Source organism: Helianthus annuus, chromosome 12 (assembly GCF_002127325.2).
Source record: "Helianthus annuus cultivar XRQ/B chromosome 12, HanXRQr2.0-SUNRISE, whole genome shotgun sequence".
In the NCBI taxonomy this organism is placed as follows: domain Eukaryota; kingdom Viridiplantae; phylum Streptophyta; class Magnoliopsida; order Asterales; family Asteraceae; genus Helianthus; species Helianthus annuus.
In genome coordinates, this window is record NC_035444.2 from 154,786,399 (window position 1) to 154,797,954 (window position 11,556).

At 34.7% G+C, this 11,556-nt stretch overlaps 2 protein-coding genes and 1 long non-coding RNA gene across 12 annotated transcripts; 1 reads left to right on the forward strand and 2 right to left on the reverse strand.

Annotated features, from left to right (window-relative positions):
- Window positions 1-912: 912 nt before the first annotated feature.
- LOC110895965 (probable receptor-like protein kinase At5g38990) lies at window positions 913-3,854 on the reverse strand. 3 transcript variants are annotated; one of them, XM_022143358.2, is made up of 6 exons: window positions 2,851-3,854; window positions 2,689-2,768; window positions 1,935-2,079; window positions 1,715-1,828; window positions 1,381-1,493; window positions 913-974 (listed from the first exon to the last, which is right to left on the reverse strand). In XM_022143358.2, exons 1-6 carry the CDS (start codon window positions 3,541-3,543, stop codon window positions 950-952), a joined length of 1,170 nt encoding a protein of 389 aa, XP_021999050.1. In that variant the 5' UTR covers window positions 3,544-3,854; the 3' UTR covers window positions 913-949. The 3 variants fall into 3 exon arrangements, with proteins under 3 accessions (XP_021999050.1, XP_021999048.1, XP_021999047.1); XM_022143356.2 differs by lacking the exon at window positions 913-974 and having other exon boundaries at window positions 1,280-1,493; window positions 1,715-1,819; XM_022143355.2 differs by lacking the exon at window positions 913-974 and having other exon boundaries at window positions 1,280-1,493.
- A 322-nt stretch (window positions 3,855-4,176) lies between these two features.
- LOC110895966 lies at window positions 4,177-9,266 on the forward strand. 8 transcript variants are annotated; one of them, XR_004873829.1, is made up of 8 exons: window positions 4,179-4,399; window positions 4,498-4,891; window positions 5,163-5,256; window positions 5,438-6,130; window positions 6,439-6,491; window positions 7,253-7,315; window positions 7,399-7,491; window positions 7,791-9,266. It is a non-coding gene; the product is annotated as an uncharacterized LOC110895966 (long non-coding RNA). The 8 variants fall into 8 exon arrangements; XR_004873827.1 differs by having other exon boundaries at window positions 4,182-4,399; window positions 5,438-5,525; window positions 6,063-6,130; window positions 6,439-7,315; XR_004873830.1 differs by having other exon boundaries at window positions 4,191-4,399; window positions 5,438-5,525; window positions 6,447-6,491.
- A 158-nt stretch (window positions 9,267-9,424) lies between these two features.
- LOC110895967 (putative receptor-like protein kinase At5g39000) lies at window positions 9,425-11,294 on the reverse strand. The gene is made up of 4 exons (XM_022143359.2): window positions 10,267-11,294; window positions 10,052-10,204; window positions 9,837-9,950; window positions 9,425-9,740 (listed from the first exon to the last, which is right to left on the reverse strand). The coding sequence occupies exons 1-4, from the start codon at window positions 11,176-11,178 to the stop codon at window positions 9,510-9,512; spliced, it is 1,410 nt and encodes a 469-aa protein (XP_021999051.1). The 5' UTR covers window positions 11,179-11,294; the 3' UTR covers window positions 9,425-9,509.
- Window positions 11,295-11,556: the final 262 nt, after the last annotated feature.

The following is an 11,556-nucleotide window of genomic DNA, read 5'->3' on the forward strand; positions in this document are numbered from 1 at the left end:
GCAACAGGGTTTTCCCAGATTGAGTTTACTCATGAATTTGTGTATATGTATTATAGCCTAGTGGAGATAAATATGATCGGATGGTTCCACTAGTGGCATGATAATAGTATGATACTCTAGTGGTCCGTCAGTGATACAAAGTTTTCGTTCAAATATATAAAAAAGAAGTTTTATACTATTTAACAAGCTACTTGTCTTTTCCATAAATATTTACAAGTTAATAGTTCAGTACTTCAATTCAATCCAACTCACTTGGGTTACAAAAATAGATGATATAGAAGAATTTAAAAAGCCCAATTTCGAAAGGCCCACATACATACTTTTCGGTTTAGTCAATGTTAGGCCCATATACATATTTCCAAATTTGTCAAAACTAGGATTGCGACCCGCCGCAATGCGGCGGGGATACTTTAGTTATAATTAAGTCGATCAAGGACCAGCACGTTATGTTAAACCTGTCAAACGGGGAAAAATAGACGATATAAAAACGTTCACCCACACACGCATGCTACGTCGTGTTAACTCGCAAAATTTAGAACGAAATGTAAAAAGGTTAAACCAAAGACGCACTTTGCGATGTGTTACGTCACAAAATTTAGAACCAAGCATAAAGCAAAAAATTTGCGGAAAATGAAAACTATAAACGATCAAAGTTGAAAATAAAAAGTTATGAGGATAGGTTTGAAAAGATAAAAAGTTTTGGGTTAAAAGTAAAAAAAAAACAAATAGTTTTGGGTTAGAAGTAATTTATGAAATACTTTTGGGTGAAAAGTTAAAAAAAATCAATTTTTTTTAGAAAACCCCCAAAGCCAACGTTATGACAACCACATGCATAACCATTTTTCTTTGAAACATCCCAAAGCACACCCCGTGTTGCGGCGGGGCGTAAAACAGTATCAAATAGTACTAATGTCACACAACCGTCATCGACCACCAACACTGACTCGACCTAGGATATGCGTGTTGCGACGAACCTGTCAAACATGGAAAAATAGAGGTAAAAACATTGAACCACAGATGCACATTGCGTCGTATTAACTTGAAAAAATTAGACCTATACGTAAAACGAAAATTTGCGAAAGATAAAAAGTATAAGTGACAAAAGTTGTAAAGTTAAATTGCAAATAATGAAAAGTTTTAGGTTAAAGTTAAAAAAACAAATTATGTAGGGTTAAAATTGAAAAAAGGTAAAAACCTTGGGTTAAAATTAAAAAATCAAGTTTTTTTTTGAAATACTCCCAAAACACAAGTTACAACTAATGATTGCACAAAACACTTGCAAACTTATATATGGAATAATTGGCTTATGAAACAGCTAAATTGTAAACTGAATTCATGAACTTCAACAGTTTTGGCTTTGATTTTAGTGGCAAATCTGACCTTTCCCATTGCAACTCCACATGAATCCGACCATTTCCAATGTTGTACATATTGTTCATCTGTTTTTCTTTTACCACGTCAGCAAGACTTATATCCACGTCACCCAAAATGTCCTAATCAAAAATTGAAAATCATAAATATTAATTATACACAATAATTAAAAACCAAAGATAATAATATACATGGTGTAAATCATGCCGGGTTAGCAGGTTGACATGACAAAGATTTTGTGTAGACAGGTTAAATAGCTGAACTCAAACACGACTTATATTAATATCATTTGTGACAAAGACGGTGTCAATGTTCACGTTTTAATGTTTAGGATTTGATGTACCTTTTTACTCCTTGCGTCAGAACAAACTACCAAATGCAATATTGCTTTTGTCGGCTTTTCTAAGGTAAACTTAAATGTTTCCTTCCATACCGGATTTTGATTGTTCTTCATAGTCAGCAAAACCCAAAAATGCACAAAAATGTATAACTTTTGAAACAATAATATTGTCACCAAAAAAAAAAACACTATATAGTATATGTAGTTAGTTCATAACACAAACCGTAGTTCGTTTAATGTCATCTCCAACACGCAATATGACGAATGGATGTTTCCCTTTTAAATCATTTCCTTCATGGATTGTAACCACAAGCAACCCTCCACCCTCGGAGCTAGCATACTCTTCGATATCTATGGGATGCGTAGCCCTAACAATTTGATGTTTGAATGGTTTGTTACAGAGGCGGAACAATATAAGCAGCCGTAGCACCGGCTACGACTCAACCCCGTATTCGCAGTGTTACTTTTTTTGTTTTTATACAAAGAATACCCCTAAAAAAATACGAGGATACCCCTAACCATAAAAATATAGTATAACAGTGTAAATCTAATTCTTTTTACAAGCCCAAACATAATTGTTAATAGCCTATTAAGCTAGCCCATTAGCCCAAGACCCAAAATAATAATAAAACATGCCCATTTATATGCTGATTATGGGGGCGGCAATGGGCCTGTTTTATACGCAATCGAATGAGCCCGGAATTTTTGAACAATGTTATGGTTTGTGCAGTCGAAAAGGATTTTTTTCATAAAGTAAAAGTGGACGACGTGATGGAACGGTTGAAACTATGAAAAAAGAAGATGACAAATCTATTAGATATTTGTTTTACTTTATTTATTTATTTATTGTCATTTTTTTTTATATTGTATGATTGCACAGTAACTTTTTTTTTTGGGGATACCCAATAGGCTGGTTCCGCCACCGGTTTTTTACAAATGTCTTTATGCAACAAAAATAAATACAGGGGGATACTTACTTCCCAGGATCCGGTTTTGTCACCTCTGAGGGTGATTTTGTCGGTAAGTAAGTGTTTGCATCTTGATCACTTTTGGGTTCCTGTAAGTGTTAGAAAGTAATCAATGATACTATCAACAGTTCTGTCAAAAACCAAATTGTTTTGCTAAAAAAAACAAGTTACTTGATAACTAAGTGCGGTTTCTAGTGCCCACACAACGTCACTCATTAATGGGCGTTCCTCACGTTTCATCTTTAAACATTGGTAAGCGATTTTCGCATACACCTGCAAAGATTCAGGATTTATCTCTTCTTTTATACTACCATAAACGATTTCCTCTATTGTGTTGTTTTCGTAGGACTGTCGCACTAATCCTATTAAAGCTGGTTGTCCAGCGTCTTTGTTTTCGAAGCACAACCTACCACACAATACTTCAAACAAGACAACACCAAAAGAGTAAACATCCGACTCTTTTGTTAAAAACCCAGCCTCTGCGTAAAGCGGATCGCAATACCCATGTGTTCCTACAGGGTTGGAGTAAAGAAATGTGTATTCTTGATTAGCTGGTCCAAGCTTCGAGAGACCAAAATCGGAGATCTTGGCATTCCAATCTTCATCTAATAGAATATTGGAACTTTTGATATCGCGATGCAATACTCGTTGTTGGGTCCCTACTTCATTATGAAGGTACGCCAATCCTCGCGCAGCCCCAATGCATATCTTAAGGCGTCTTATCCATCTTAGTTTATCGCTGTTGAGATATAAGTCCAAGCTTTTATTAGGTACATACTCATACACAAGGATCTTCTCCTCGCAATCATCACAAAACCCTAAGAGAGAGACTATATTTTCATTTTTACAACGTGAAAGCATCATGACCTCCTTCCAAAACTCGACATCTCCTTGCCCGGTTAGACGACGATCTAAACGCTTCAAAGCAACCGTGGGGTGCCCATCGAAACCCGTAATGGTTCCCTTGTACACTCTTCCGAATCCACCCCTCCCAATGCAACTTCCATCGGCGAAGTTGTTGGTTGCCGATTTTATAGCTTCTAGCTGTATTTTGAGGCGTTCAAACGCCACTAGTTTGATGATTTGAAACAAAAGTGAGAATTTAATCTTTGAAACAAAAGTAAACAAGAAGATATGCTTGAAAGGGGGATGAATTTAACAATAGGAAGTCAACCCTACCAGCCAACTAGTCAATTGTCAATGGCATTTAATCATATACTTCCATCTACAATAATCAAAATCGTACGTCAACTTGACACAAATTGTTTTTTTATTTTTTATTTTTATTCTCATAATATGAATAGTTTTTTATTCTCATATTGTTTGCTAGTACAGTTAGTTATATATTTGGTAGGTAGTGGTGGTGTAAGAAGAAGCAATGTAGGTTCGTTGAGCACGCCAACTTTGAAAATTTTGGTATATTCAGACCGAGTATGTTGAGAGGAAGCAACCTTGAATCTATACAACCTAATAAAAGCCTTAATTAGGGGACACATGTCCCCCTCCTAGGGCCTCAAAAGCTCATTTTCCCGCCAAAATATTCATTCTCCTCATTTCCCTTGAATTAACCTGACATGGGATCCATTTAGTCTATTCGGATCCTCCTTTTTCCGTCCATATTTAAACCAATAAACCAATCAATTTTCCCATTCTATTCTTCTCTGATACGCTTTCTTCACCGCCGCTCATCAAGATTTTCAAATTAATCTTCAAGAACAAGGTTAGTTCACACATAATTTCAATTAAAAATGATAATTTTATCATTCTTTAACATTCAATCCTTGATTAAATTGATTTGATTTTCACTCGCGATCCTAGGGTTTTCTCCAGAAACCCCTTTCTCTCATCCCATCCATCTGCGACATACATTCAATCCTTCATTCGTCTTCAATCAGCAGGTTTGTATTTGTTAATTACCTATAATTATTTATTCTAATGTTCTTTGCTACTATCCAGGATCAAACCCTAGATTCTTTGCTCCTCCATCGACGTTCCATCTCTTGATGTTCTCCCCTGGCATCCTTCTTACTTCTGAAGATTTGTTTTTTTACGAACAACAACAGCAGTCACTCTTCATCATCTTCGTCTTAATCAAATCTATCATCATCTCCTTCATGCATCATCTACAACAATCGATTATTGCCTTGCTAATTCGCCTCTAATTCTAAAGTTTATGGCACCTCTCCGTCAGCGCCGTCATAGTCTGATATTGGTTAGTTCTTCGATTTATTTTTGGTTTTTGTTTTGATTTGTATAGGTAGTTTTCAATTTATAAATGTTCAATTTTCAATTATAGTGGATGTTCTGATTTGTGACGGAGAACCATGACAACAGCAGCGACGGTGTAGTAGCCGCGTTCTCTTGACAGCTGCGCTAGGGTTTTTGATTTATTATGTTTTGTTTTGTGATGGAGAACATCGTATTTAGGGATTTTTAACATTCATGTCGTTTTAGATGATCTTATGCTTAGATTTTTTTTCCAGATCTTTGTTTCAGCCGTTCGTGATGACTAAAAACGTTCTTGGTGGTGGCTAGGGTTCGTATGGTGTAAGAATGGCGATAGTCTAACATCGAGTGGTGGGTGTTGTTTTTTTTTTTTGCTCAAAAATTAGGTTGCAAATGTGATTATTGAATTGTTTTCATCTTATTAGGTTTCATGTGGTTATTGAATTTTTTATATCTAGAAATCCTATTTGTAGTGTGTAGTTTTATTATTGTTTGTTTCAACACTGCATGTTTAGTGAAATTATCATTGCAGGGGTTTTGATGATGAAATTAGAGCTTTGGTCACAAGAAATCTTTTAGGAAGAGGCATTATTTTGCACCCCCAAACAAATTTGACACTGGTAATTTTTCTATAATTAATTATTGATTTTATTCACATAGATTAACTTTCTTGAATCTTCAGCTGATTTAAATTAAATACATGTATTTTAGTGACGATGTTGGATGCCATTAGAGTGGCTACAAATCATGGTAAAAATTAACATCCTAAAAAATGAATATTCTTCTTTCCCCTGTTTTCAAATTTCTGTTGGTTTTTCTTTTTTTTAGTTGTTTAAAATATCATGTTTCTCCATTTGTTTTTTTTAACTTGATACATCTGTACTTATCATATCAACTATTATTAAAAAACTCACTTTGAATCCATCTTTTCATCTTTTGGTTATTCTCACTTAAGAGCATTTTCTTGATTTGTGATGCACTTTAAATACAAAAAACCATGATTGAGATTATGTTTAAAGTTGAATCTTCATGCCTTCTATGTTTATTGTTGATCCCATATGATTTCAACCCCTGTAATGAGATTAATCAAACATATTTGTTAACTCTCGAACTTTTTTCCTTCTTATTGTTGAATGGAGTTTAATATACACATTCAGGAGGCTTCCTCCATTGTGATATAAAGCCACATAACTTTTTGTTGATTTTTAGCCGAATGGAAATTCAGGTATTTTCTTTTACATTGCAGGTTGTAGCCTTCTGTTGTTAATATTCAATATCCACATTTTAAACTTATTTCAGAGTGTCTTTTTTTTGTTTAAAAGTTTTTCTATAAACGCACAAACTCAATTTTTTTTATAAACACTTGAGATTCTTATATGGTGTCTCTAATTTGGTTTTGTCATAAAAAAAGAGTTTAGAAAGGGGAAAAAGTTCTTATGTTCCAATAATACGCAAATTCGGTATGCCTGTAGCTATGTTATGTGATTTCTTCTTACACTGATGGTTTACTTTTGTCTTCCTAACTCTTTACAGTTGTACAGGCAGGGCTTGGCGGAAATGGGGGTTACTTCTTAGTCAAGTTGAAGGTAAATTTCCAATTATTTTGTTTTTCGTTGAACACCTTTAAAAATCCACTTATTGTTCTTCATCCGAGCTGTCACTGTATACAATTACATTTTAATGTGTTTGTGTTGAACCACTTAGTGACCTTATTGCCTAATTTGATAAAAATTATATGATAGTACTTCTACTTAGGGGAGTATTTAAGTTCTTTAAACTTTACCGATTTATATCTTCAACTAAAAGATCATATGATTGTTTGGTGTTTTATTTAGTTCTACATTATTTATGGAGTTTTGCTTTTTCACACACCATTAACAGTGAGTATGTATATGTGTTCATGCCAGCCACTTATATGTTGTATAACTAAATTATTTTACTTCTGATTTATATGAGGCTTTAGGTTTTTTACCCACATAGCAATCCATGGGAAGAATAAGAACGGGCTATTAATTGCCTTTTCAAGTTAAGCATGTGACCGCTTAGTAATTTAGCTTTATGATTCTTTGCTTCTTATATTATTTTGTCCTCTACTTTCTATGCTTGGTTAACATACTTAACGGGTCAACAAGGCAAGTGGAACATAGTAAAAAAAAAAAAGCAAAGGTCAAATTGGGCTTCATCAGATAATGCTTGCTGATAGATATTATGAACTTGAACCAACCTTAAACGATAAAAGAAGACGTACTGGATGTTGTTAGCTGGAATGATAATAATTACTCACCAGTCAGTATTTGGTGCAAACGCATGCCGAAGGTTTTATATGTTACAATTGGTACGTTGACAGAACTCGGGTATTTTGTTTTTCATCAAAACTTTTATGCTGATGGTGCGGAAGTTATAACAAATGGTAATGGTTAGTCGTGTTGAAAACCTTTTATTCTATTTTATCAAAGTCCACAGACTTATAAAGATTCATGGCTATGTATGTAGGAATTTTGGATCGATCAACTTACAAATCAGATGCAGAGAGACAGAAAGTGATACAATATTCTTGAAGCATCGATAGAGAGAAGAGTTTCCGCGGTAAGGATGATAAACATTATCTCTTTCAAATGTATTGTTTCTTTTGTTTATTAGATGTAATTTATGAGCTAACAGAGAGGCAGGTATTATCCCACGTTGCTTTGAGAGCACTTTGCTATCAAGCACTTGGGTCGGGTCACTTAACAGATGACAAGCCGAGTTAAAAGTGGGTTCAGTTTGTTTTGTTTTGGATCAAAAAAGCATCAAATGAATGAATTGTAAATAAAAATAATAAAGATATTAAATAGTAACTGCATGTTTTTTTTCTTCTCATAAGTAAATTATTAATTTTCTTGCAGATAGACTTGGAATTTAGGAAAGGAAAATCAATATTACAGGAAACAAATGGTCGTGCCCAGGTCCTCTCTACTTTCAGGCTTTTGTAGAGGTGGAAAATGGCTTGGTTGGGCGGGTTAGGTAATGAGTCAAAGCCGGTAATTTTTGTGTAAGTATAACCCGAAATGCTTTTTGTCTAATTTTAAATAATTAGAAAACACATCCTATAAATAATTGTCGAACTTGAGGAAACTTTTGCCCCGTTTGAGTTGTTTCATTTTAAGCTTCTTTTTTATATGTTTGACACTTAAAGGAGATAACATAAGTGAATCACCCTTTCTTATAAGCATTAAACATTTGCCTCACAAGTTTGCCAAAGATCTAGGAAATTGTTCAAAAATGTCAAAGTTGGATGTAGAGGTATCTCAAAAATATCGGGTCTTCGTATTTTTTATCTTCTTATTTTCCCACATCGTTATTTTGCATATTTGGTGGTGGGCATAAAGCATTAGTAATTTTTTTTTGGGAAATAAGCTTGCAGCACTAAGAAGTTCCTCGCGTCATGGACCTTTCTCACTTAACTCAATGGAAGCAACTCACATTCTTTGTTCTGTTTTTTCAGTTCACTTGCCATAAGAATTGGTCCAAAATTGGGTTGATAGGAATTCAAAGTGTAAGTTGTGCTTCAATGAAGTGTATAAGATATATTTTTTTTTCTTTAAGTAGGTGGTTTAAAGATGGAAGAACTATTACTAGGTGGGAGTGTCTTTTCAAAATGAGCTTAAATAGTTAACCAGGTATTATGTATATATTATGCTATGGATATTGCTAGACAACATGGATACATGGCTCGACCTTACAAGGAGTCTCCACCGGGTTCTTAGCTAAAATAGTAATTTTTTTGCAAAACAGTTGGTTCCTCGCTCACATCTTCACATATAGGATGCATACACTCACATAGTATAAAACCTTTTAGGCATAGCCAATAAAGATTTGAAACATCCATAAATAATAAAGCAATTGCCCAATCAAACAGGTGTATAATCGTTATTTTTTTTCTAAAAATAAAAAAAGATATCATTTGTCAACACCGCGAAATTCGCGGGTATTAGCACTAGTATGCAAAGAAAGTTGTATAATGTGGACAACTTTTAGGTGATCTATCGAATGAGAAGCGGGATGGAATGTAACGTCGTGAAGGAGTGAAATTAGAAGGTGTTTAGCCGGTTAATAGAATGAATTCAGTATCATCTTATGAATATCTTTCACGTATCATAAAAGTTTTCTTGATTTCTTTTTAAGATTTAAAGTATTGATTAGGACAAACAGTGATCCCGTCCCTAAACCATAGAGACGTAAATTGCAGTGTACTTTTTTTTAGTTACGATAAAACAGTTATAGTATACCTCAATAGTTATATTTGGTAGCTAGTAGTGTAGGAAGAAGCAATGTATGTTCGATGATAACACCAAACCGAGGAACTTTGTAAAACGTCGTTGTGAATTCCCTTTCGATCATTTTTTCTTATCAAGTTCGGATAACTTTAGACAATTAATTTGCGTGTCTTAATGCAAAACAAGAAGGTTCTAATGAAAATTGTTGGATGCCACTTTATTATGTATAAAATATAACTAATAGCTTTCATCATACAAAATAAGAAATGAAACAACTTGTTTTTGAAGAAATTGATAAGTCCAGCTATACAAAACAGATGATATACGTATTTTTGGGTTTAGTCAGTATTAGGCCCGTATATATATCTTTCCACTTTTGTCAATATGGGGTACGGCCACCATGAAACGGGCAACTGAACTCATGAACTGCAACAATTTTGGCTTTGCTTTAAGTGGCAATGCCGAACTTTCCCATTGCAACTCCACGTGAATCCGACCATTTCCAATGTTGTATCTATTGTTCATCTGTTTTTCTTTTACCACGTCAGCAACACTTATTTCCACGTCACCCAGAACCAACTAATCATAAATTGAAAATCATCATCTATTAATTATTCACATTAATTAAAAACCATTGATAATGAAACACCGAATAATCTTAAGAATTTGTTGTACCTTTCCATTCCAATTGGCAGAACAAACAAACAAATGCAAAATTGCTTTTGTAGGCTTTTCTAAGGTAAACCTAAATGTTTCCTTCCATACCGGATTTCGATTGTTCTTTATAGTCTGCAAAACCCAAAAATGCACAAAAATGTAAAACTTTTGAAACAATAATATTGTCACAAAAAAACACTATATAGTATATGTAGTTAGTTCATAACACAAACCGTAGTTCGTTTAATGTCATCTCCAACACGCAATATGACGAATGGATGTTTCCCTTCGAGATTATTTGCTTCATGGATTGTAACAACAAGCCACCCTCCACCCTCAGAGCTAGCATACTCTTCGATATCTTCGGGACGCGTAGCCCTAACATACTATTAATAATACTATTAACAACTCTGTCAAAAACCGAATTGGTTGCTAAAAAACAACTTACTTGATAACTAAGTGCGGTTTCAAGTTCCTCCACAACGACTCTCATTGATGGGCGTTCTTCACGGTTTCTCTTCAAACATTGGTAAGCGATTTTTGCATACACCTGCAAAGATTCAGGATGTATTTCTTGTTTTATATTACCATAAACGATTTCGTTTATTGTGTTTTGTTCATAAGACTCTCGCGCCAATCCTATTAAAGGTGGTCGTCTATCTTTTTCGCTGGCGAAGCACAACCTCCCACACAGTACTTCAAACAATACAACACCAAAAGAGTAAACATCTGACTCTTTTGTTAATAACCCAGTCTCTGCGTAAAGTGGGTCGAGATATCCAAGCGTGCCTACAGCATTAGAGTAATAAAATGTGTACTTGTGATTGGCAGATACGAACTTGGCGAGACCAAAATCTGAGATCTTGGCGTTCCATTTTTGATCTAATAAAATATTAGAACTCTTGATATCCCGATGCAATACTCTTTCTTGGGTTCCAACTGGACTATGAAGGTAAGCCAATCCACGAGCCGCCCCAATGCATATTTTAAGGCGTCTAATCCATCTTAGATTATCACTCGCGAGATAATAGTCAAGACTTTTGTTGGGTACATACTCGTACACAAGGATCTTCTCGCCACAATCATCACAAAACCCTAAGAGAGACACAATATTATCATGTTTGTATAGTGGAAGCATCATGATCTCCTTCCAAAACTCGATATCTCCTTGCCCAGCTAGACGGCGATCTAAACGCTTCAAAGCAACCATCGGATGCCCATCAAAACCCGCAATCGTTCCCTTGTACACCCTTCCGAATCCCCCACTCCCAATGCAACTTTCATCAGCGAAGTTGTTGGTTGCGGATATTATAGCATCGATTTGTATTTTGAGGTGCTCAAACTTTCTCAAGTGAGCCATTTTTTTAATGGATTGAAACTCCAAATTAGTCTTGTAGTTGTAGTTAAAGAAGATCTACTTGAAAGAGGGATGAATTTAACAATAGGGAGGCAACCCTACCAGCCCACTAGTCAATTGTCATGGCATTTAATCAGAAACTTACATTTACAATAATCCAAATCGTATGTCAACTTGACACAACTTTTTTTTATTTTTTTTATTCTCATTTGAATAGCTTTAAATGTTTGCTCGCACAATTAATTATATTTGGTAGGTAGTGGTGTAAGAAGAAGCAATTTTTTAATTTTTTTTATTCTCATATATGAATAGCTTTAAATGTTTGCTCGCACAATTAATTATATTTGGTAGGTAGTGGTGTAAGGCCATGGGGTATGGGGC